We start from the raw sequence: 22,395 nt of genomic DNA, 5'->3' as shown, positions 1-22,395 counted from the left end.
ACTCTCTGTAAAGCACCAGTTCCATTGGCAGCAAAACAGGCCCAGAGCATAATACTACCACCACCATGCTTGACGGTAGGGATGGTGTTCCTGGCATTAAAGACCTAACCTTTTCTCCTCCAAACCTATTGCTGGGTATTGTGGCCAAACAGCTCCATTTTTGTTTCATCTGACCACAGAATTTTCCTCCAGAAGGTTTTATCTTTGTCCATGTGATGAAATAAGAGTTGTAGAAATGATTGGAAACTCAAGACAGCCATGACATTATGTTCTTTACAACTGTATGTTAACTTTTGACCACGATTGTACACATTTTTAATCCTCAAAACTATCTTTAAAAAAAACCCCACAATGGTAAATCATGATTATGAGATTAAAAGCAATAATTATGACAGAAAAAGTCAAAATTATGAGACAAAAGAGATAAAATTATGATTTACCGCATAATTTTGACGTTTTATTTCATAATTTCGACGTTTTATCTCATATTTTCGACTTTATTTTATAATTTCGATTGTTTTAAATCTCATAATTATAACTTTTTATCTCATCATTTCGAGTTTTTGTCCATCCATCCATCCGTTTTCTACCGCTTATTCCCTTTGGGGTCGCGGGGGGCGCTGGAGCCTATCTCAGTCTCATAATTTCAATTGATCTCATATTTACGATGTTCTAATCTCATAATTTTAACTATCTCACAATCTCGATTTTTTGATTTTTTTTACCTCATAAGGACTTTTAAATCTCATAATTACGTTTTTTTTAGTGGCGTAAAAGGGCTTCTTTACTAATAAAATATGGCTTTGGAAAAAAAAAAAAACATAGCATGTGCCAGTTCTGGCTATCATGTACAAAAGCCCTTAAATTGATATTTTTGTTAAAAACATTTAAAGTGATTTAGCTAGCCCTTTTTGTCTTTTTTTATTCATTTATTTATATATTTTTTATTATTATTATTGAATAATATTTAATACTCTATTTGTATTTGCTTTTTTTCTCTTGTTGTTGAAAGTGCCTTGTTGAGTGAATTATAAAATTATGTTTGTTGTTCAATAAAAAAAAATAAAAAAATAAAATAAAAAAATAAAAAGTTGTGGCTAACGGGCTAGCATTTAAGCTAGCACCAGCCAGGCAGTGGAGAAAAAAAAGAGTTAGAATACATCCAAGGATATTAATGTAAGGTATGAGTTTTATCTGGCTTATTATAATGTATAATAATGAGGAAGAGTATATTAAAACAGCTCCACTAAAGTACGTCATTAACTTTCTGGTCATGTTTTGTTAGCAAGCTAGCAGGTGTTCAGCAAGCTAGCAGGATTCAAAATCGGTCTTTTTCATCGATTGTATCACTCAATAAACCTGATGTTATTGTGTTGTTTGTTATGATTAATGTATGTCAAATACTGAACTGTTTGCTTTTTGTATGTTTATGTCATTTAGGTGGCATGGCAGTTGAACAGTGGAGACCAAGCCTAATCCTGAGGTGAGTTGGTGCTTTCTGCTGTACACAAACGTCTTTGTGTTGTATTATATTTAAACTACATTCTACCATTAGCAGTTGTTACTTTTACATTGTGGGAAGTATTAATATATCTGTATTAGTTCCAAAGTAGTGTGCTATTTTGGGCTACCAACTCCATGAACAAGGCGTGAAATGTACACCTATCTCCACTAGATGGCGCAAGTGCACTGTAAATGTCTCGTTTGGGACTGCATGAATAGCATAGTCCAGTGTTTTTCAACCTTTTTTGAGCCAAGGCACATTTTTTGCGTTGAAAAAAATCCTGAGGCACACCACTAGCACAAATCATTAAAAAACGAAACTCAGTTGACAGCAAAGAGTCGTTGTCGCTATTGTTGGACATGACTTTAAACCATAACCAAGCATGCATCACTATAGCTCTTGGTGTACTGTCACCACCTGTCACATCACACCATGACTTATTTTAAGTTTTTTGATGTTTTCCTGTGTAGTGTTTTAGTTCTTGTCTTGCGCTCCTATTTTGGTGGCTTTTTTTTTGGTATTTTCCTGTAGCAGTTTCACATCTTCCTTTGAGCGATATTTCCCGCATCTACTTTGTTTTAGCAATCAATAATATTTCAGTTGTTTTTATCCTTCGGATGTACATTGTCTTTGCTCCACAGTAAGTCTTTGCTGTCGTCCAGCATTCTGTTTTTGTTTACTTTGTAGCCAGTTCAGGTTTGTTCTGCATAGCCTTCCCTAAGCTTCAATGCCTTTTCTTAGAGGCACTCACATTTTGTTTATTTTTGGTTTAAGCATTAGGCCTCCCGCTGTTTCCGACATCTACAAAGCAATTAGCTACCGGCTGCCACCTACTGATATGGAAGAGTATTACACGGTTACTCTGCTGAGCTCTACACTGCAAAAACTGAAATCTAAGTAAGATGAAATATCTCAAATAAGGGTGATATTTGTTTATTTTCTGTCTGATAAGATCATTCTTCTCACTAAGCAGATTTTATGTTAGAGTGTTTTACTTGTTTTAAGTGTTTTGGTCCTAAATGATCTCAGTAAGATATTACAGCTTGTTGCTGAGATTTGATGACCTATATTGGGTAAAACATGCTTGAAACTAGAATATCAACTGTTGCAAAGCTGTGTCATCAACACTCACAAGTATAAAACTGCTTTTTTAAAGTAATAATTTCTTACTTCAAGCATGAAAAAAACATCATGATGCCGAGCGCATATCATTATGTCAAGATAATGGCACTAACATATTTTTCAGCATATTGAGCAGAAAGGTCTCTTTTTTTTCTACCAAGAAAAGTGCACTTGTTATTAGTGAGAATATACTTATTTTAAGGTATTTTTGGGTTCATTGAGGTTAGCTATTTTTACTTGTTTTGGAAAGTCTTGACAAGCCGAATTTTCTTGTTCTATTGGCAGATAATTTTGCTTAGTTCAAATAAAATACCCCTCATTTTATTTATTTTTTTCTTGTTTTTGAACACTGACTTTTTGCAGTGTAGACAGCACCAACACTCAATAACAACACATCATTTTCAGACTATATTTACTGGTTTGCATGAAATATTTTCACGGCACACCAGACTGTATCCCACGGCACACTAGTGTGCCGCGGCACAGTGGTTGAAAAACACTGGCATAGTCAACCCCAGTGCATCCTGAAGGCCAATGAACATGTCTTTTTCACTTATAAGAGTGTGAATGTTGTCTGTCCATATGTGTTGGGCCCGCGATGAGGTGGCGACTTGTCCAGGGTGTACCCCGCCTTCCGCCCGAATGCAGCTGAGATAGGCTCCAGCGACCCCGAACGGGACAAGCGGTAGAAAATGGATGGATGGATGGATGGATGGAACTTATAATAGCAAAGTTTAGCAAAGGAAATGACAAGTGTCTAGATGGCAGTTGGATTTAGGACATACGGTAGGTGCTGTGGTGTAGGCAAGCATGTTGAAGATCCTAAATCTGCCTGAATTTTAGATGAATTCTAAGCCTATCCATCCATCCATCTTCTTCCGCTTATCCGAGGTCGGGTCGCGGGGGCAGCAGCCTAAGCGGAGAAGCCCAGACTTTCCTCTCCCCGCCCCTCTGTTGCGAGTTGTCATGATTAAATGTAACGTGTTTATGTGCGCATTGCATGGAGGTTTTTTCCCACTCCAGACTAGACCCCCTTAGGAGCCCAGTCTAGATTGTATTTTTTTTACTCATCCTTCCCCAGCATTTGACCTTTTTCTTATCTTTTACGGGGCGCCTTTGGCGACCCATCAGCGTTCCTGTTCTGTAACCCTGTACACTGTTTGTTTGTCTAATCTTGAACGGGTTTGTGCTGAAAACATAGTTTTGTTGTACTTGTGCAATGACAATAAAGTCCTATCCTATCCTAATTCTTAATTTAAGCATCCTCGGGAGGCTGCAGAATCTTTAAACAAGATGTTCTATGTGTGGGGAAAGACTACATTTCTTGTTTGAATAGTTGTTTCCTCAATTTTAACATTTTTAAACTAGAATAGAATAACTATTCTTATGCTAAAATTAAGATTATGATGTAAAAATAAGTAAATATCTCTTAAAAACTAGGGGCATTTCTAGAACTGAAACTTTTAAATCTTGGCAAGTGGCAAATAATTTGCAGTGTGGAAGTAATTTTATTTGTGTAATCATGTTCAGCGATTCTCAAACTCAGGGGTCACCAACCTTTTTGAAACCAAGAGCTACTTATTGGGTACTGATTAATGCGAAGGGCTACCAGTTTGATACACACTTAAATAAATTGCCAGAAATAGCCAATTTGCTCAATTGACCTTTAACTCTATGTTATTATTAATAGTTAATGATATTTACACTTAATTGAACACGAAAAAAATGACAATTACATTTTGAAACATAGTTTATCTTCAATTTTGACTTTTTAAAATTCAAAATTCAACCGAAAAAAAGAAAAGAAAAACTAGCTAATTCGAATCTTTTTGAAAAAATTAAAAGAATAATTTATGGAACATCATTAGTAATTTTTCCTGATTAAGATTAATTTTAGAATTTTGATGACATGTTTTAAATAGGTTAAAATCCAATCTGCACTTTGTTAGAATATATAACAAATTGGACCAAGCTATATTTCTAACAAAGACAAATCATTATTTCTTCTAGATTTTCCAGAACAAAAATTTTAAAATAAATTCAAAAGACTTTGAAATAAGATTTAAATGTGTGTTCTACAGATTTTCTAGATTTGCCAGAATAATTTTTTTGAATTTTAACCATAATAAGTTTGAAGAAATATGTCACAAATATTCTTCGTTGAAAAAACAGAAGCTAAAATGAAGAATTAAATTAAAATGTATTTATTATTCTTTACAATAAAAAAATTTTTTTTTACTTGAACATTGATTTAAATTGTCAGGAAAGAAGAGGAAGGAATTTAAAAGGTAAAAAGGTATATGTGTTTAAAAATCCTAAAATAATTTTTAAGGTTGTATTTTTTCTCTAAAATTGTCTTTCTGAAAGTTATAAGAAGCAAAGTAAAAAAATTAATGAATTTATTTAAACAAGTGAAGAGCAAGTCTTTAAAATATTTTCTTGGATTTTCAAATTCTATTTGAGTTTTGTCTCTCTTAGAATTAAAAATGTCGGGCAAAGCGAGACCAGCCTGCTAGTAAATAAATACAATTTAAAAAATAGAGGCAGCTCACTGGTAAGTGCTGCTATTTGAGCTATTTTTAGAACAGGCCAGCGGGCGACTCATCTGGTCCTTACGGGCTACCTGGTGCCCGCGGGCACCGCGTTGGTGACCCCTGATTTAGAGGGTTACACGTCAGTTTAGTTTCCATTTACTACAAGGGTGTCTTGCTTCAGTACCATGCAGACACAAGCATGTATTGAATTCAGCCTGAGCTGTTCACATGTTTTACGCAGGGAGGGGTCAGAGTTAATTTATGCGTCTGCTTACCCACAGAGGTGAAAGATGATTCTAACAAGGTCTGGAATGGCGTGTTTAGCCTGGCCGTTACTGTCGTGGGATGGCTTAAATTACAAACACTTGATTCTTGCATGACTGCTGTTAGTCAGCAGAGCACTCGTGTTGACAGTTGCTGTTTGTAGTGTAGCTGTCAGTCTGGACTCTTGCATGTATTTTTAAGTTTGTTTCACCTCGACAAGCTTAAAGGGAAACTGCACTTTTTGAGATATTTTGCTTATTATTTACAATCCTTATGTACAAACCCCGTCTCCATATGAGTTGGGAAATTGTGTTAGATGTAAATATAAACGGAATACAATGATTTGCGAATCATTTTCAACCCATATTCAGTTGAATATGCTACAAAGACAACATATTTGATGTTCAAACGGATAAAACAATTTTTTTTTGCAAATAATCATTAACTTTAGAATTTGATGCCAGCAACACGTGCCAGAGAAGTTGGGAAAGGTGGCAATAAATACTGATAAAGTTGAGGAATGCTCGTCAAACACTTATTTGGAACCTCCCACAGGTGAGCAGGCAAATCGGGAACAGGTGGGTGCCATGATTGGGTATAAAAGTAGATTCCATGAAATGCTCAGTCATTCACAAACAAGGATGGGGCGAGGGTCACCACTTTGTCAACAAATGCGTGAGCAAATTGTTGAACAGTTTAAGAAAAACCTTTCTCAACCAGCTATTGCAAGGAATTTAGGGATTTCACCATCTACGCTCCGCAATATCATCAAAGGGTTCAGAGAATCTGGAGAAATCACTGCACGTAAGCAGCTAAGCCCGTGACCTTCCATCCCTCAGGCTGTACCGCATCAACAAGCGACATCAGTGTGTAAAGGATATCACCACATGGGCTCAGGAACACTTCAGAAACCCACTGTCAGTAACTACAGTTGGTCGCTACATCTGTAAGTGCAAGTTAAAACTCTCCTATGCAAGGCGAAAACCGTTTATCAACAACACCCAGAAACGCCGTCGGCTTCGCTGGGCCTGAGCTCATCTAAGATGGACTGATACAAAGTGGAAATGTGTTCTGTGGTCTGACGAGTCCACATTTCAAATTGTTTTTGGAAACTGTGGACGTCGTGTCCTGCGGACCAAAAAGGAAAAGAACCATCCGGATTGTTATAGGCGCAAAGTTGAAAAGCCAGCATGTGTGACGGGATGGGGGTGTATTAGTGCCCAAGACATGGGTAACTTACACATCTGTGAAGGCGCCATTAATGCTGAGAGGTACATACAGGTTTTGGAGCAACATATGTTGCCATCCAAGCAACGCCCCTGCTTATTTCAGCAAGTTTATATTTACATCTAACACAATTTCCCAACTCATATGGAAACGGGGTTTGTACAAGAATGAGACATTTTCTTGTGAGACTGAATGGGATGATGTTTGGTAGACCCTATGAAACTCTTCGGCAAGCCAGATGATGACCTACGTTCTGTACGGTATGAGGATTTAAGAATGATGGTACAATTTAATACAACCTTGGAAAGGTTTATTGAGTAGAAAGCATTGCAAGATGACATTTTAACAGTTGGTTCATATTTTATGAATTCTGTTGAATGGCATCAAAAGCAAATTCTTTATTCAGCGACGTCAGACTGTGGGGAAAACGAGAACAAAAATGAGTATTTTATCCCACCCAATTTAAGTCTTGGAAAACACTCTATGGTAAAATATGGTTCAAAGATGGTAATGTTGGTCATTTTGTTTACCTTTCCAGCATCGCGGCTCTTGACTCTCAGCTTGTTGACCTGGGACTCGGCGATGTCAGCACGCTCCTGAGCCTCTTCCAGCTCATGCTGGACCTTCCTGAGTCTGGACATGTGAGTGTTGGCCTGTTCCTCCTGTGGAAGGTATGGAGTTAAAGTAGAATATTAAAGTACTCTACGATAAGCAATATTGAAGATAAAACGACTTACGGCCTCCTCAGACTGTCTCTTGTACCCCTTGACTTTAAGCTGAAGTTTGTCCACCAGATCCTGAAGTCTGTTCACGTTCTTCTTGTCCTCCTCAGTCTATATGAATAATAATGCATACACAGTATTATAATGTGTATATTTTAGCGTTAAAAGTGTTCATTGATGATTCTTGTAAAAGGAGACACCTGGTAGGTCAGCTCCTTCACTCTCCTCTCATATTTGCGGACTCCTTTGATAGCGTCTGCTCCACGTCTCTGCTCTGCGTCAACTTCAGATTCAAGCTCACGCACCTGAAGTGAAAGACATATTTAACGTTATTAAATGTTGATTTCAACTGTTAATTGTGTCATGCAACTACTGTATACACTTAACGTTACATACCCGAGACTCCAGTTTCTGGAGCTGCTTCTTGCCACCCTTCATGGCGAGATCCTCCGCCTCATCCAGACGGTGCTGCAGGTCCTTGACAGTGACCTCCAGGTTCTTCTTCATCCTCTCCAGGTGAGCGCTGGTGTCCTGTTCTTTCTTCAGCTCCTCGGCCATCATAGCAGCCTAAATCGTGGGTAGTGTAGTCTCAATATAAATACTTGATACCGGTAAGTGGAGAATGCTACTACTCACATCAGTGATAGCCTTTTTGGCTTTCTCCTCAGCATTTCTTGATTCCTGCACAGCATCGTCCACTTCACTCTGAATCTGGACAAGGTCGGACTCCAGCTTCTTCTTGGTGTTCAGCAGGCTGGTGTTCTTAATTTCATAAAGCGGACAAATTCATATGGTACGCATTACCAAGCAGCTTCGGTGTAGGAAAATAAATGTACAGTTATTGAACATTAACCTGAGAGTGAAGAAGTCCGACACGCTCACTGGCATCAACCAACTCCTGCTCAGCCACTTTGCGTGATCTGTCTGTCTGCTCAAGAGCAGCTCTTAGCTCCTCAATTTCAGCCAGCATCAGGGTGTTTCGACGCTCCACCATGACAACCTGCTCCTTCATTTCCTCCTGTCCTCTGACAGCATCATCAAGGTGCAGTTGGGCATCCTGGCAAAGCAGACCTTTAATTTCTTTGACTCTTCATTTTAATGCAGCAATTATGAACTTACCTTGAGTTGTCCCTGGACATTCCTCAGTTGTTTTTGGGACTCAGCAGCCTGTCTATTGGCATGGCTCAGCTGAATCTCCATCTCGTTGAGGTCTCCCTCCATCTTCTTCTTGATTCTCAGGGCATCATTCCTGCTTCTGACCTCAGCATCAAGAGTGCTCTGCATTGAGTCAATAACTCTCTGGCTGTTCCTCTTGATCTGCTCTATCTCCTCGTCCTTCTCAGCCAGCTTCCTGTCAACCTCACCCTTGATCTGGTTGAGCTCAAGCTGAACACGGAGAATCTTTGCTTCTTCATGCTCGAGTGTGCTCTGCAGGGAAAAAAATCATGCTGTACTTCTGGCTACCCAAGTTTCATGCAATCTTGTTGAACGTGCATTTGATATTCCTATGGCTTCAAATAAATATGTTTTTCATATATATTTATAACTAGAGATGTCCGATAATGGCTTTTTGCCGATATCCGATATGCCTCTATTGTCCAACTCTTTAATTACCGATACCGATATCAACCGATATATACAGTCGTGGAATTAATACATTATTATGCCTAATTTGGACAACCAGGTATGGTGAAGATAAGGTACTTTTTTTTAAAAATGAATCAAATAAAATAAGATAAATCAATTAAAAACATTTTCTTGAATAAAAAAGAAAGTAAAACAATATAAAAACAGTTACATAGAAACTAGTAATTAATGAAAATGTGTAAAATTAACTGTTAAAGGTTAGTACTATTAGTGGAGCAGCAGCACGCACAATCATGTGTGCTTACGGACTGTATCCCTTGCAGACTGTATTGATATATATTGATATATAATGTAGGAACCAGAATATTAATAACAGAAGGAAACAACCCTTTTGTGTGAATGAGTGTAAATGGGGGAGGGAGGTTTTTTGGGTTGATGCACTAATTGTAAGTGTATCTTGTGTTTTTTATGTGGATTTAATAAAAAAATAATAAAAAAATAAAAAATAAAAACGATACTGATAATAAAAAAAACGATACCGATAATTTCCGATATTACATTTTAACGCATTTATCGGCCGATAATATCGGCAGACCGATATTATCGGACATCTCTATTTATAACATAGATAAAGATTGGACTGTATTTACCTCTGCCTCCTCCAGTGCTATCTGAATTTCAGACTTTTCATTTTCCACAGTTTTCTTGGCCTTTTCCAGCTCATGGATGGTCTTTCCAGTTCCTCCAATCTGTTCAGTCAGGTCTGAGACCTCCTCTATAAAGAATAAACACACTAAACTGAATCGCTCCTTGTATACAATGTATACAACTATGTATTTAAGCATGTTGTAATGAAAGTTAAATATAAAATATGTTGACAAATTCTGCATTAGTTTTTGCATCAAAGTCACAGAACTTAAATGACTTACATAAAGTATGTATACGTAAATCACATTTGGCATGAATGACTCACGTTGCAGGTTCTTGTTCTCCCTCTTCGTGGTCTCCAGCTGATCAAGAGCTTCCTCATAAGAGTTCTTTATCTTGAAGAGTTCGGTACTGAGAGAACGAGCCTCCTTTTGAGCTCCTTCCAGCTCTGCCTGACATTCCTCATACTTCTGTTTCCATTCAGCCAGGACCTGAACATATTTTAGAAGATTAACACTAAAGCACCGTGTTTTTGAACATTTGTTCATTTTGATTTTAATTGCTATCCCACCTTGTCAAAGTTCCTCTGCTTCTTGTCCAGGTTGGCAGCCAGGGCGTTAGCTCTCTCCACATCAATCATAAGGTCCTCCACCTCAGCCTGCAGCCTCTGCTTGGTCTTCTCCAAAGAGGCACACTTAGAGCTCACAGCTTCAATGGACTCCTCAGCATCTTGGAGACGCTGGGCAAGCTTCTTCCTGTAAGGGGCAATAAGAATGTCACTGGTTACACTGTGTATGTGCAGAAAAGAAGTTAGGATGAAAATACGATGGATTAAAATGGCCTGCACTAGTATACTATGGTATTTTGTGAGACTTTACATACTTGGCCTCTTCCAGCTCTTCGGTGCGTTGGATAGCATCAGTCTCGTATTTGGTCCTCCACTGCGCCACCTCACTGTTGGCCTTGGACATTCCTCGCTGCAGCTCAGCTTTGGCCTCCTGCTCCTCCTCAAACTGCTCTCTGAGCAGATCACAGTCATGGCGGGCAGACTGAACAGCATGGGCCAGGGCATTCTTGGCCTAATGCATAGTCAAATTACAATGATCACTCGCTTGTTCTGTAAAAAAATTATTTTATTGAATTTCTCCCTCAAACCTTCTCTTTACTATCATTAAAATATGTTTGTGGTTGTTCCCATACATCTATATAGTAGATTTATAGAAAGTAAGAGTTTGGGAACAACAGCAACTTAGCCATGAAGTGGTAGGCTATGTAAACTGACAGAGAGGGGTCAGCGGATGCTGAAGAGCATAGTGCAAAGAGGTCGCCGACTTTCTGCAAAGTCAGTTGCTACAGAGCTCCAAACTTCATGTGACCTTCCAATTAGCCCACGTACAGTACGCAGAGAGCTTCATGGAATGGGTTTCCATGGCCGAGCAGCTGCATATAAGCCATACATCACCAAGTCCAATGCAAAGCTGATTCATCTCTGTAGTGATGAATCACGCTTTTCCATCTGGCAATCTGACGGACCAGTCTGGGTTTGGAGGTTGCCAGGAGAACGCTAAATTTCGGACTGCATCGTGCCGAGTGTGAAATTTGGTGTAAGAGGAATTATGGTGTGGGGTTGTTTTTCAGGAGTTGGTCTTGACCCCTTAGTTCCAGTGAAAGGAACTTCGAATGCTCCCAACCTTGTGGGAACAGTTTGGAGCGGGCCCCTTCCTCTTCCAACATGACTGTGCACCAGTGCACAAAGCAAGGTCCATAAAGACATGGATGACAGAGTCTGGTGTGGATGAACTTGACTGGCCTGCACAGAGTCCTGACCTGAACCCGATAGAACACCTTTGGGATGAATTACAACGGCGACTGAGAGCCAGACCTCGACCAACATCAGTGTGTGACTTCACCAGTGCGCTTTTGAAAGAATGGTGGAAAATTCCTATAAACACACTCCGCAACCTTGTGGACAGCCTTCCCAGAAGAGTTGAAGCTGTAATAGCTGCAAAAGGAGGACCGACATCATATTGAACCCTATTGGTTAGGAATGGGATGGCACTTCAAGTTCATATGTGAGTCAAGGCAGGCGGCCAAAAACTTTTGGCAATATAGTGTATAAACACAAATCATTTGGTATAATGTGTCAAAAGTGTTTGCTGAATTAACTATTCAAACTTTTTAATACCTTCACTTCCTCTTCAATCTGCCTCTTGAGGTCCTCAATTTGCTGAGTGAACGCCTGCTTTCCCCTGGTCAGCTGGGAAACAAGGGATTCCTTCTCTTCAATCTGGCGTGAATACTCACCTAAATTGAAAATAATTGGGGGGGATTTAATATTGCAGATATCATCACTTTTTTATAAGACCTGTCTCACCATTCTCAGTTTGGAGTCTTGCTCTTTGAACATTGATATCGTTTAGCTGACGAACGTGCTCATCATTTTTTGCTTTGAGTTCTCCAAACTGATCTTCAAGACTTCTGCACATTTTCTCCAAGTTGCCCTGTCACCAAAAATCAAATGTTTTGGTAATATTGAGTATTTGATCATTTAAGTGGAATTAAGTCACCCCAATGAAATATACTAGCCTTAGATTTGGCAACAGCCTCCATGTTGCTGGAGAGATCATCAATCTCCATCTTGTACTCGCTCTTCTCCTTCTCCAGCTTCTGCTTGACACGCTGGAGGTTGTCTATCTGCTCTCCCAGCTCTGCAACAGTGTCTGCCTGTTTCTTGCGGAGAGCAGCTGCTGTAGCCTCATGCTGCAGGGTGGACTCTTCTAGATCACGACGCAGCTTCTGGAACTCAGCCTCGCGCTTTTTGTTCATCTCAATCTGAGCGGCCGTTGCTCCACCAGCTTCTTCAAGCCTCTCACTGATCTCCTCCAGCTCTCTGGAGAGGTCAGCCCTCTGCTTCTCCACCTTGGCCCTAGCAGCCCGCTCAGACTCCATTTCCTCTTCCAGCTCCTCAATACGAGCCTGGGTTTGATGATAGGGTGAACCAAAAAAAGTGAACTATCTGAAACACAATGATTACCTTGTGAACCTTGAAATCAAATCATTTGATTAATTTACCTGGAGTTCCTTAATTTTCTTTTGGAGTTGAGCACCAAGAGACTGTTCATCTTCAATCTTGCTGAGAAGCTGACTGGTCTCAAACTCTTTCCTTTGAGTAAAAGGGGAAAATACATGCCATTTCATTTCCAAATGAGAAAGTAGGAATCTCATGGATACATGCTTACGTACTTTTTGAGTTTTTCATCTGATTGCTGTTTGTCATTCTCCAGATCCATTATGGATTCCTGGACAAGTTTCAAATCTCCCTCAAGCTTCCTCTTGGCTCTCTCAAGGTCCATACGAATCTTCTTCTCTTGCTCCAGTGAGCCCTCAAGCTGTTACATAACAGTCATGTAAATTAATTATGGCATTTAACAGACAGCCAATAATGCCAGGGCAAATCCTTAAGGTCAACATAATGACCTTCTTACATCATCCACTTGCTGTTCCAGCTTAGTCTTGGCCTTGGTCAGAGTGTTGACTTTGTCTTCCTCTGCTTGGAGATCATCCAGTGTTTGCTGGTGGGTCTCTTGAAGGGATTTCTTTTCCTTTGTCAACTTGGCAATCGACTCGTCCTGAGTTGCCATCTCCTCTGTCAGGTTTTTCACCTGAAATATTGGGATTGATTTGATATACTTTGGAACAGTTTTCCTAAATCCAATACATTGTTTCTAAATATTTATTTTAATGGGAATCATTAGAAACTGGAACCTTGTTTTCAGTGGCATGTTTCTCCTTTTCTACTTTAGCCAAGGTGAGTTCCATGTCATCAATATCTTTCTTCAACTCTGAGCATTCATCTTCCAGCTTCCTTTTCTTGGCAGTCAGCTCAGCATTGATTTCTTCTTCATCTTCCAGTCTCTCGGTTGTTTCTTTGAATTTGGCCTCAAGCTGGATCTTGCTCTTAATGAGCCCCTCACACCTTTCCTCAGCATCTGAGAGGTTATCGGTTTCCTACAATAAAAACAGAAACATTTTAATTTTATAAGTATAACCTTCAGGTTTTGTAAAGTTGTTCTTCTCACTTACTGCTGCTACTTGCAGTAGCAGGTCATTCTTCTCCTGCAGCAAGGAAACCATTTTCTCCTCCATCTCTTTCTTTTTGGCCATAGATGTAGCCAGATCTGATTGCATCTTATCATAATTCTCCTTCATCTGCTGCAGTTCTTTTTCAGTCTCGGCGCTCTTCAAGAGAGGCTTGATCTTGAAGTACAGCTTCAACCACGGCCAGTTTTTCACATTCATGAAGGAACGGATGTTGTACTGAATACTGAAGATAGATTCTCTGTGAGATAGATATAAGTAGGTAAATATTGTGGGTGTGACATTGAGGTAGAGATCACTATTGTAAAGAGTATAGAAATACCTCCTCTCCATCATCTTTACAAACTCTTTCCTCATAACATATCCTCTAAAGAGAGCCTGAGTCATGGTCACCAGCGTAGCCAGTCTCTCATCCCTCAACTCCTCCAGTGTACCGAGTAAACCAGCTTTGAAGAATACCTAGGTCATCAAATAGAGGAAATTAGTCATGAACAAATATTGATACAACAGGACATGTGTACATAATACTTAATGCTATCTCTGGGAACGCACCTTTGTGTGTCCAAACTTGTACTGAGTGTGATCCACATCAATGGATCCCAGCAGTTTCTCTGAGGCCTTCTTGTTGTCAATGAACTGGCCGTCAGGTATGACACTGGCATTCAAAACTTTGTATCTGTAAGATAAAGGTAGATTGTTTTGTTTCATGAATAATATTCAAGTTTGACCAGGTGTCGTACAATTTGATAAGTGGAAGGCATTTTAACAAACTGAAATTCATGTTTACCTTTGCTTGAAATCAGCGTAGAGGATTCTGCTGGGAAAGCCCTTTCTGCAGATTCTAATGCCCTCCAGCACACCATTGCATCTCAGCTGGTGGATGACCAAGAAGTTTTCCATCAGACCTGCAATCGTCAGTATATATTGCTTGTAATAACATTGTTGACATTGCTGCATCGCATATATACTAAAAACAAGGTAAAGTAATTTAACCTGGGGTCTTTGATTCATTGGGAATCAGGCAGCGCACAAAGTGAGGGTGAGTGCTCCTCAAGTTGGTCATCAGTTTGGCTAAGTTCTCCTGTGGGTCATTAAAAAGATAAATGATCTGCAACTTTTCTTGACGATCAAAGTTTAGCTAATGTAAGACATACTCTGAAAAGAGCAGACACAGTCTGGAAGGAACTCCCTTTCTTCTTTCCACCTCCCCTCTTTGCACCAGCATCTGTGTGTCAAAACATAGTAAGTATAAGGCAAAGTAACAACCCCGCTATATAATTCATACAATTAACTTTGTCAATGGTGTTGTGCAAAAAATATGGTTTTCTGACTTGATGGGTATTGTTGTGTATTAAACCAGTTTGACAGGATCCTAGGCAGTGTACACATTTGGTATTTCAGATATTACCTTCAACTGAAGCATGAGCTGCATACAACATGGCTAGCAGTTTGTTTGCTGCTTTCTGGTAGAGCTGGATAACGCTGTCATTCAGGGGGTCTTTGTTCTTGTCCAACCAGCCAGAGATATTGTAGTCCACAGTACCAGCATAGTGAACCAGAGAGAAGTGGGCCTCCGCCTTGCCTTTTGCAGGTTTTGGCTTCTCAAAAGCCTTGGTCTTACCAAGATGCTGATCATATAGCTTGTTTTTGAACGTTGTGTCCGACGCCTTAGGGAACATGCACTCCTCTTCAAGAATGGAGAAGATGCCCATCGGCTAAAGTAGGAGTAAAAAACAGGAGGTTTTTGTCAGCCACTTATAAATCAAGATTTGCAATAAAATGTACGGAAATATTCTTCTCACCTTCTCAATAAGCTCAATGCAGGCAGCCAAGTCCATACCGAAGTCAATGAATTCCCACTCAATGCCTTCTTTCTTGTATTCCTCTTGCTCCAGGACAAACATGTGTTGGTTGAAGAACTGTTGCAGTTTCTCATTGGTGAAGTTAATGCACAGTTGCTCCAAACTGTTGTACTACAGCATACAGATACATCATTAATTTATTTATTCATACATGTGATTAGTCCAACTTTAAACATTGTCTTGTAACTCACATCAAAGATCTCAAATCCAGCAATATCCAACACTCCAATGAAGAACTGTCTCGGCTGCTTTGTGTCCAACATCTCATTGATACGGATGACCATCCACAAGAACATTTTCTCATAGATGGACTTGCACAAAGCTGAGACGGCATTGTTAACCTAAAACAGAATTTCGTATTCAAATTTCTCCAGGTTATATTAAAATGGTTACATTTTGAATGAAAAATATATTTTCCTGACCTGTGGAACGGTCTGACCTTTGGTCACCATCTCATTTCCAACTTTGACTCTGGGGTAGCACAGAGCTTTCAACATATCCGCAGAGTTCAGACCCAGAAGGTAGGCAATCTTGTCAGCCACTAAGGAACAATTAATTACCAGTTACAAAGTGTCATACTGAACAGGCCTGATATAGTATCATAACCCCACCATTGTTACCATTATTACTAATTATTAATTGCAAGACATACCCTCAGTGCCATCAGGTTCAGCCTGCTCCTCACGCTGTTTCTGCTTGAATTTCATGTTGCCATGATGCATCACAGCTCCAGTCAGCTTGTAGATGCCAGCTTTCTCCTCTGCACTGAAGCCCAGGATGTCAATAGCAGTCTGAAATGTACATTACTCAGGATTATTGTAAACCTAAACATCAATGTGTACAATTAACACACTTCAATAAATGCAATTGCATTGTATTTTAATTGTTGGAGCCACATTTTCTGGTGGTCGCTGAGATGTAGGGATGGGTTCTGAGTTTAAATTCCACGCTTGGCTCTGGCTTATATATTTGAAGTGAATTTATCATGTCAGAGAAAAAAAGATGACACAAATGGCACAAAATAAAGCATTATGGCAGAAAATAAAGCATATAATAAGCAGAAAACAAAAAAACACGGAATCCCAACCTGGCCTCTCTCCTGTTTCCCATTTTCTCAATTGACACAGTTGAATGCATGTCATTAAATACTTCCGGTCAAGTAAAGCTCACAGCAGCACCCATGTTCATGTGACCAGTGACCGCCTCATCCCAGCAGACACCCCACCCACCCACCCCCATCCCCACACACGCATTGCTCTTAAAACCCCTAATTCTGTCTCCTACATTAATTATTTACTTACATCTGTTGCAATGAACTCTTCCACATCATTGATGCTCTTGACAGTGATTTCCCCCTGACTGATCATCGGATAGTCATAGGGATTGGTAGTGATCAAAAGAGCCTCTGACCGGAAGAAGAAACCATACATTTAATTCTCAAATCAATTCTTGCAAGGGGGCCATTATCTTGCTATGTTTTTGAATTTAGTGTTATATCTTGTATAATTTACCCAGCAGCTCAGGCTTGTGTCCAGTCATCAGCTGGTAGAAGATATGGTAACTCCTTTCAGCAGACAACTGGAAGGTGACACGGGACTTTTCCAGCAGATCTACATTAGCAAATTAAATATCAGACTGTGATATTCTTCTATTTTCTATTGTTATCATCCCACGAAACAATCAGCATTTGACAGTTTAAAGTACTCACATGTTTCAATATCAGCAGAGGACAGCTTTCCAGTAGAGCCAAAGTGGATTCTAATGAATTTACCCTATAAAGGTTCAGAAAACAACAGAAATTTTGGGCAAAGTACGACCTGGGGGCCACAATCTCACCCTTTACCTGATCCTGACCGGCCCGTGTAAAATGATGAGTTTTAAACAAATGATGAGATAAGTATTTAATTACGGAGGTCAGAGGTGTAGCTATGTGTTTAATTTGTTGGGTACTGATTGTTTTAGAGTACATTAGGAGACCAAACACACAGAGAACTAAAAAAAAAACGTTGAGCAGGCACCGAGATCTGAAGCTTTGTAAAAAAAAAAACAAGGCTTTTTAAAGAGATGCCATACTACCAGGAAAGCAGCAGCTAAGGCCAGCTTAGGTAAAAACAGTGATTTGCATGTTCTGTCTAACTTTGATGAACTTGATCAAGCCCAACATGTACTAGTTTTTTAGAAAATTGTCTAAAAAACAGTATTTCTGCACATGCACATTTTCTTTACTGTGGTAAAAAACTGTTCAACATTAAACAAACAAATTATATATTTTGCCAAGCTTATTTTCCACTTCTTAATCATTGCATTGACTTAATCATTAAGTTAAAATTCTGCTTTCATAAAGAGATACAATTGATATTAGCCCTCCATTGTATTGTTTTACTTCTCAACATATGGACATATTTTAAAAAGTGTTTATTTTTAACATATACACTACCGTTCAAAAGTTTGGGGTCACCCAAACAATTTTGTGGAATAGCCTTCATTTCTAAGAACAAGAATAGACTGTCGAGTTTCAGATGAAAGTTCTCTTTTTCTGGCCATTTTGAGCGTTTAATTGACCCCCACAAATGTGATGCTCCAGAAACTCAATCTGCTCAAAGGAAGGTCAGTTTTGTAGCTTCTGTAACGAGCTAAACTGTTTTCAGATGTGTGAACATGATTGCACAAGGGTTTTCTAATCATCAATTAGCCTTCTGAGCCAATGAGCAAACACATTGTACCATTAGAACACTGGAGTGATAGTTGCTGGAAATGGGCCTCTATACACTTATGTAGATATTGCACCAAAAACCAGACATTTGCAGCTAGAATAGTCATTTACCACATTAGCAATGTATAGAGTGTATTTCTTTAAAGTTAAGACTAGTTTAAAGTTATCTTCATTGAAAAGTACAGTGCTTTTCCTTCAAAAATGACATTTCACAGTGACCCCAAACTTTTGAACGGTAGTGTACAAATTAGGAAATCTTTAAATGAATTTATATACTTACAAAACGGGATGAGTTGTCATTTCTCACAGTCTTGGCATTACCATAGGCCTCCAGGAGAGGGTTGGCTGCAACAATTTGGTCCTCAAGGGAGCCCTGAAAAAGGACATTTAAAATACATTACTAACTTCCTTCAGGTTTTTCCGGCAACTGAATTTACCTGCATTTTGCCTGGTGATGCATCCGCCTTCTTGGATCCAATAGCTGCAATTGTTGCAAAGTACTGGATGACACGCTTGGTGTTGACAGTCTTTCCTGCGCCGGATTCTCCGCTGAGTTAGATGAAACAAAATGCCATACTTTACTAAATAATTTAACCTGATATTATGTACTATACTCACGTAATGAGGACAGACTGGTTCTCACGATCTGTAACATGAACACAATAGACACACATTCAGTTTTTAGCATTCCTGTAATACGTTTGTCAGGTTCAAACACAGATGACATCTATTAAACAAGACAAGAAGCAAAGAATCAAACCGAGACAGAATTCAATGTGGGGGATGGCGTGGCGAAGTTGGTAGAGTGGCTGTGCCAGCAATCGGAGGGTTGCTGGTTACTGGGGTTCAATCCCCACCTTCTACCATCCTAGTCACGTCCGTTTTGTCCTTGGGCAAGACACTTCACCCTTGCTCCTGATGGGTGCTGGTAGCGCCTTGCATGGCAGCTCCCGCCATCAGTGTGTGAATGTGTGTGTGAATGGGTGAATGTGGAAATAGTGTCAAAGCGCTTTGAGTACCTTGAAGGTAGAAAAGCGCTATACAAGTATAACCCATTTATCATTTATCATTTCAGTGAGGAGAAACGTGCACATCTGTACCCTTGCACAGTGACATTACGTTCTGCCGAAAGATTGCACGCCTCCTTCTTTTGTTTTGGACCCTCCCCGACCACACGGCCACCACTGCTTCCAAAGGAGAAAGGTTCGTAAAATTGTTCAAAAAGAGTTCGTAAAATACTTCAAAAAGAGGTCGTCTGGAAATTGGGCAGAGCCTGCCATCTCTCCGCTTTTGAAGTCCTCTGGTTAGAACAATATCTTTCTGTTGATTACCATACAAAACACAAAACCCTTCATGTGGCTTTCCCACATGAAGGGTTACAGTGGAGTTTTACGAGCCTTCTTCTTGGTAGGTTTCAAAGACAGCTTTTATCTTCTCACCAGACTCTCAATGTAACTCAAAGTTTTTGTGATAATTTAGAAACATTTATTCTAACAACGTTATTGACAATCTCGTGTTTCTTAGGCTTACCAGTGAGCATTGCCTGGTAGGCATTGTCAGAGATGGAGAAGATGTGGGGTGGTGCCTCAATCCTCTTTTTTCCTCTGTACGCTTCTACGCATACTGTGTCGTACACAGGAAGCCACTTATAGGGATTCACGACAACGCAGAACAACCCAGAGTAGGTCTGTAACAGCAGACGAGAAGTTAGCATTGTAAATGCTTGCATATGATAAATATGTAAATTAAGGGTTGTTCAAAATGAAAACTCACATAGATCATCCATGAGGAATAACGCTCTTTGAGGTTATACAAAACACAAGGCTCGTTGAGGTGGGTCATCATGGCCATGTCCTCGATTTTATCGAACTTGGGAGGATTTCTGGGGAGGATGTCAGTCTCTTTGACAGTGACGGTCTGAAATTAGATATGTTTTTTTAATCTAATTGTTTCCCCTTTTTTTTCCTTTTTTTCTTTTTATGTTTAATTGTGTTTACCGATGAATATGCACTAGAGATGTCCGATAATATCGGCCTGCCGATATTATCGGCCGATATATGCGTTAAAATGTAACATCGGAAATTATCGGTATCGTTTTTTTTATTATCGGTATGGTTTTTTTTTTTTTTTAATTAAATCAACATAAAAAACACAAGATACACTTACAATTAGTGCACCAACCCAAAAAACCTCCCTCCCCCCATTTACACTCATTCACACAAAAGGGTTGTTTCTTTCTGTTATTAATATTCTGGTTCCTACATTATATATCAATATATATCAATACAGTCTGCAAGGGATACAGTCCGTAAGCACACATGATTGTGCGTGCTGCTGGTCCACTAATAGTACTAACCTTTAACAGTTAATTTTACTAATTTTCATTCATTACTAGTTTCTATGTAACTGTTTTTATATTGTTGTACTTTCTTTTTTATTCATTAATTTATTTATGTTATTTTAATAATTTTTTTAAAAAGTACCTTATCTTCACCATACCTGGTTGTCCAAATTAGGCATAATAATGTGTTAATTCCACGACTGCATATATCGGTTGATATCGGTATCGGTTGATATCGGTATCGGTAATTAAAGAGTTGGACAATATCGGAATATCGGATATCGGCAAAAAGCCATTATCGGACATCCCTAATACGCACTAAATACATTTTCTACAAAATGAAAGAAACATGAGCATCATCGTATGATATCAACATTTTACTAGAAAGTGGATAGAAAACAGGATTAGTCCAGCCGTAGTACAAATTCCTTACCTTTGCGCCATCTGTTTCAATAGTGGCTTTACCACCTTCCCTCTTCGTGAGTTTACCCTTAAGGTACATCTCAGCGGGATCAACCACAAAGAAGGCGGTTTTTGCATCAAATGGAGCCGCCTGTGCCTCTATCCGTTCCCTCTCTGGTTTCCGCAGGTAAATGGCGGCGGCGCCATACTGCGCCATCTCCGCGTCGGTGCTCATTATGGCACTTTAATGGAGACTACCAAAAGCATGAGAATATCAGCAAGTGTTTGGTTTTGTCTCCTTACACATACTATATGTTAATTAGTTTACCTTTGTCCTTAAAAAAAATGGTGTCCAATGGAGTCTTGTAATGCTTTGAAAATAAAGAGAAATATTGACTAGTTAGGTCCCAGAATCTTAGTAAACAGGTTCAAGAATAAGAAATACACCACAAATACAAAGGACGCCGGCTCTCAGGATATATACGTAAAGGTGTGTACAAAACGAGAGGAATTCTGATGTCAACACACTCACCTGTGTTGTAAGCCTACCAGGTCATGCAGAGGTCTAGGGCTGCCTCATTTATAGAGGATTGGGGTGCCTGGTCAGCACTCGCCTTGCACTTAACTTGGTCATGTCCTCTGATTTGCCTGTTGCCTATTTAGTGACTCATGCATTTGTAATTAGAATTTAGGAACTGTAGTATGATGTTACACCATCTGCTTTAATGGTACTGAGCCCAAATGTGACAGACTTACCCTACAACACTACATTTTATTCAAATAAAAAAAATATGCATATGTAATTTGTTATATTCCATATTAAAACAAGTATTTCATAAAATAGTGTCTATAATACTGTATGTATGATTTAAAATGCTCACATAAATTCTTAAAATTGAATTGATAGAACTATGAGCCATATTGGGTATACCAAATTAATACATTACAAACATGAGGTAAATAGGGTAAGTTTATTCATACAACCAGTTGCATATAAAACATGAAAGAAGTGATGAAAAGTGTACAATATTCAAAATGTCAAATACAGAGCAAGAAGAAATACACTTTGTATGTACTGTACAGGTATGCATAAATATAATGTAATATTCAAAAGACAAAGGGACATACATTGACTCCCCCTAGTGTTAGTGAGACAATTCATGTGCAGCAGCTCCTGCAAAAAGTCAGTGTTCAAAAACAAGAAGAAAAAAAATTACAAAAATTAGGGGTATTTTATTTGAACTAAGCAAAATTATCTGCCAATAAAACAAAACAAAATTTGCTTGTCAAGACTTTCCAAAACAGGTAAAATTAGCTAACTTCAATTAACCCAAAAATAGCTTAAAATAAGTATATTCTCACTAATAACAA

At 39.1% G+C, this 22,395-nt stretch overlaps 1 protein-coding gene and 1 long non-coding RNA gene across 2 annotated transcripts; one reads left to right on the top strand and one right to left on the bottom strand.

Annotated features, from left to right (window-relative positions):
• Window positions 1-1,099: 1,099 nt before the first annotated feature.
• Window positions 1,100-7,475, top strand: LOC133651793 (uncharacterized). The gene is made up of 3 exons (XR_009826490.1): window positions 1,100-1,181; window positions 1,441-1,483; window positions 7,190-7,475. It is a non-coding gene; the product is annotated as an uncharacterized LOC133651793 (long non-coding RNA).
• On the bottom strand, window positions 7,003-21,274 carry LOC133651791 (myosin heavy chain, fast skeletal muscle-like). The gene is made up of 39 exons (XM_062049915.1): window positions 21,056-21,274; window positions 20,055-20,198; window positions 19,812-19,968; window positions 18,900-18,927; window positions 18,719-18,830; window positions 18,562-18,654; window positions 17,277-17,340; window positions 17,080-17,178; window positions 16,870-16,973; window positions 16,221-16,359; window positions 15,991-16,109; window positions 15,760-15,909; window positions 15,509-15,679; window positions 15,115-15,421; window positions 14,861-14,931; window positions 14,700-14,787; window positions 14,494-14,611; window positions 14,259-14,382; window positions 14,029-14,165; window positions 13,692-13,947; window positions 13,374-13,616; window positions 13,094-13,270; window positions 12,852-12,997; window positions 12,681-12,771; window positions 12,195-12,584; window positions 11,983-12,109; window positions 11,794-11,912; window positions 10,491-10,687; window positions 10,180-10,363; window positions 9,934-10,099; window positions 9,611-9,735; window positions 8,493-8,801; window positions 8,227-8,430; window positions 8,010-8,135; window positions 7,770-7,940; window positions 7,574-7,678; window positions 7,389-7,484; window positions 7,182-7,313; window positions 7,003-7,067 (listed from the first exon to the last, which is right to left on the bottom strand). Exons 1-39 carry the CDS (start codon window positions 21,257-21,259, stop codon window positions 7,050-7,052), a joined length of 5,811 nt encoding a protein of 1,936 aa, XP_061905899.1. The 5' UTR covers window positions 21,260-21,274; the 3' UTR covers window positions 7,003-7,049.
• Window positions 21,275-22,395: the final 1,121 nt, after the last annotated feature.

The sequence above is a fragment of the Entelurus aequoreus genome, linkage group LG06 (genome assembly GCF_033978785.1).
Source record: "Entelurus aequoreus isolate RoL-2023_Sb linkage group LG06, RoL_Eaeq_v1.1, whole genome shotgun sequence".
Lineage (NCBI taxonomy): Eukaryota > Metazoa > Chordata > Actinopteri > Syngnathiformes > Syngnathidae > Entelurus > Entelurus aequoreus.
Note: the sequence above shows the minus strand (reverse complement) of the source record. Positions and strands in the feature narration are given on the sequence as shown.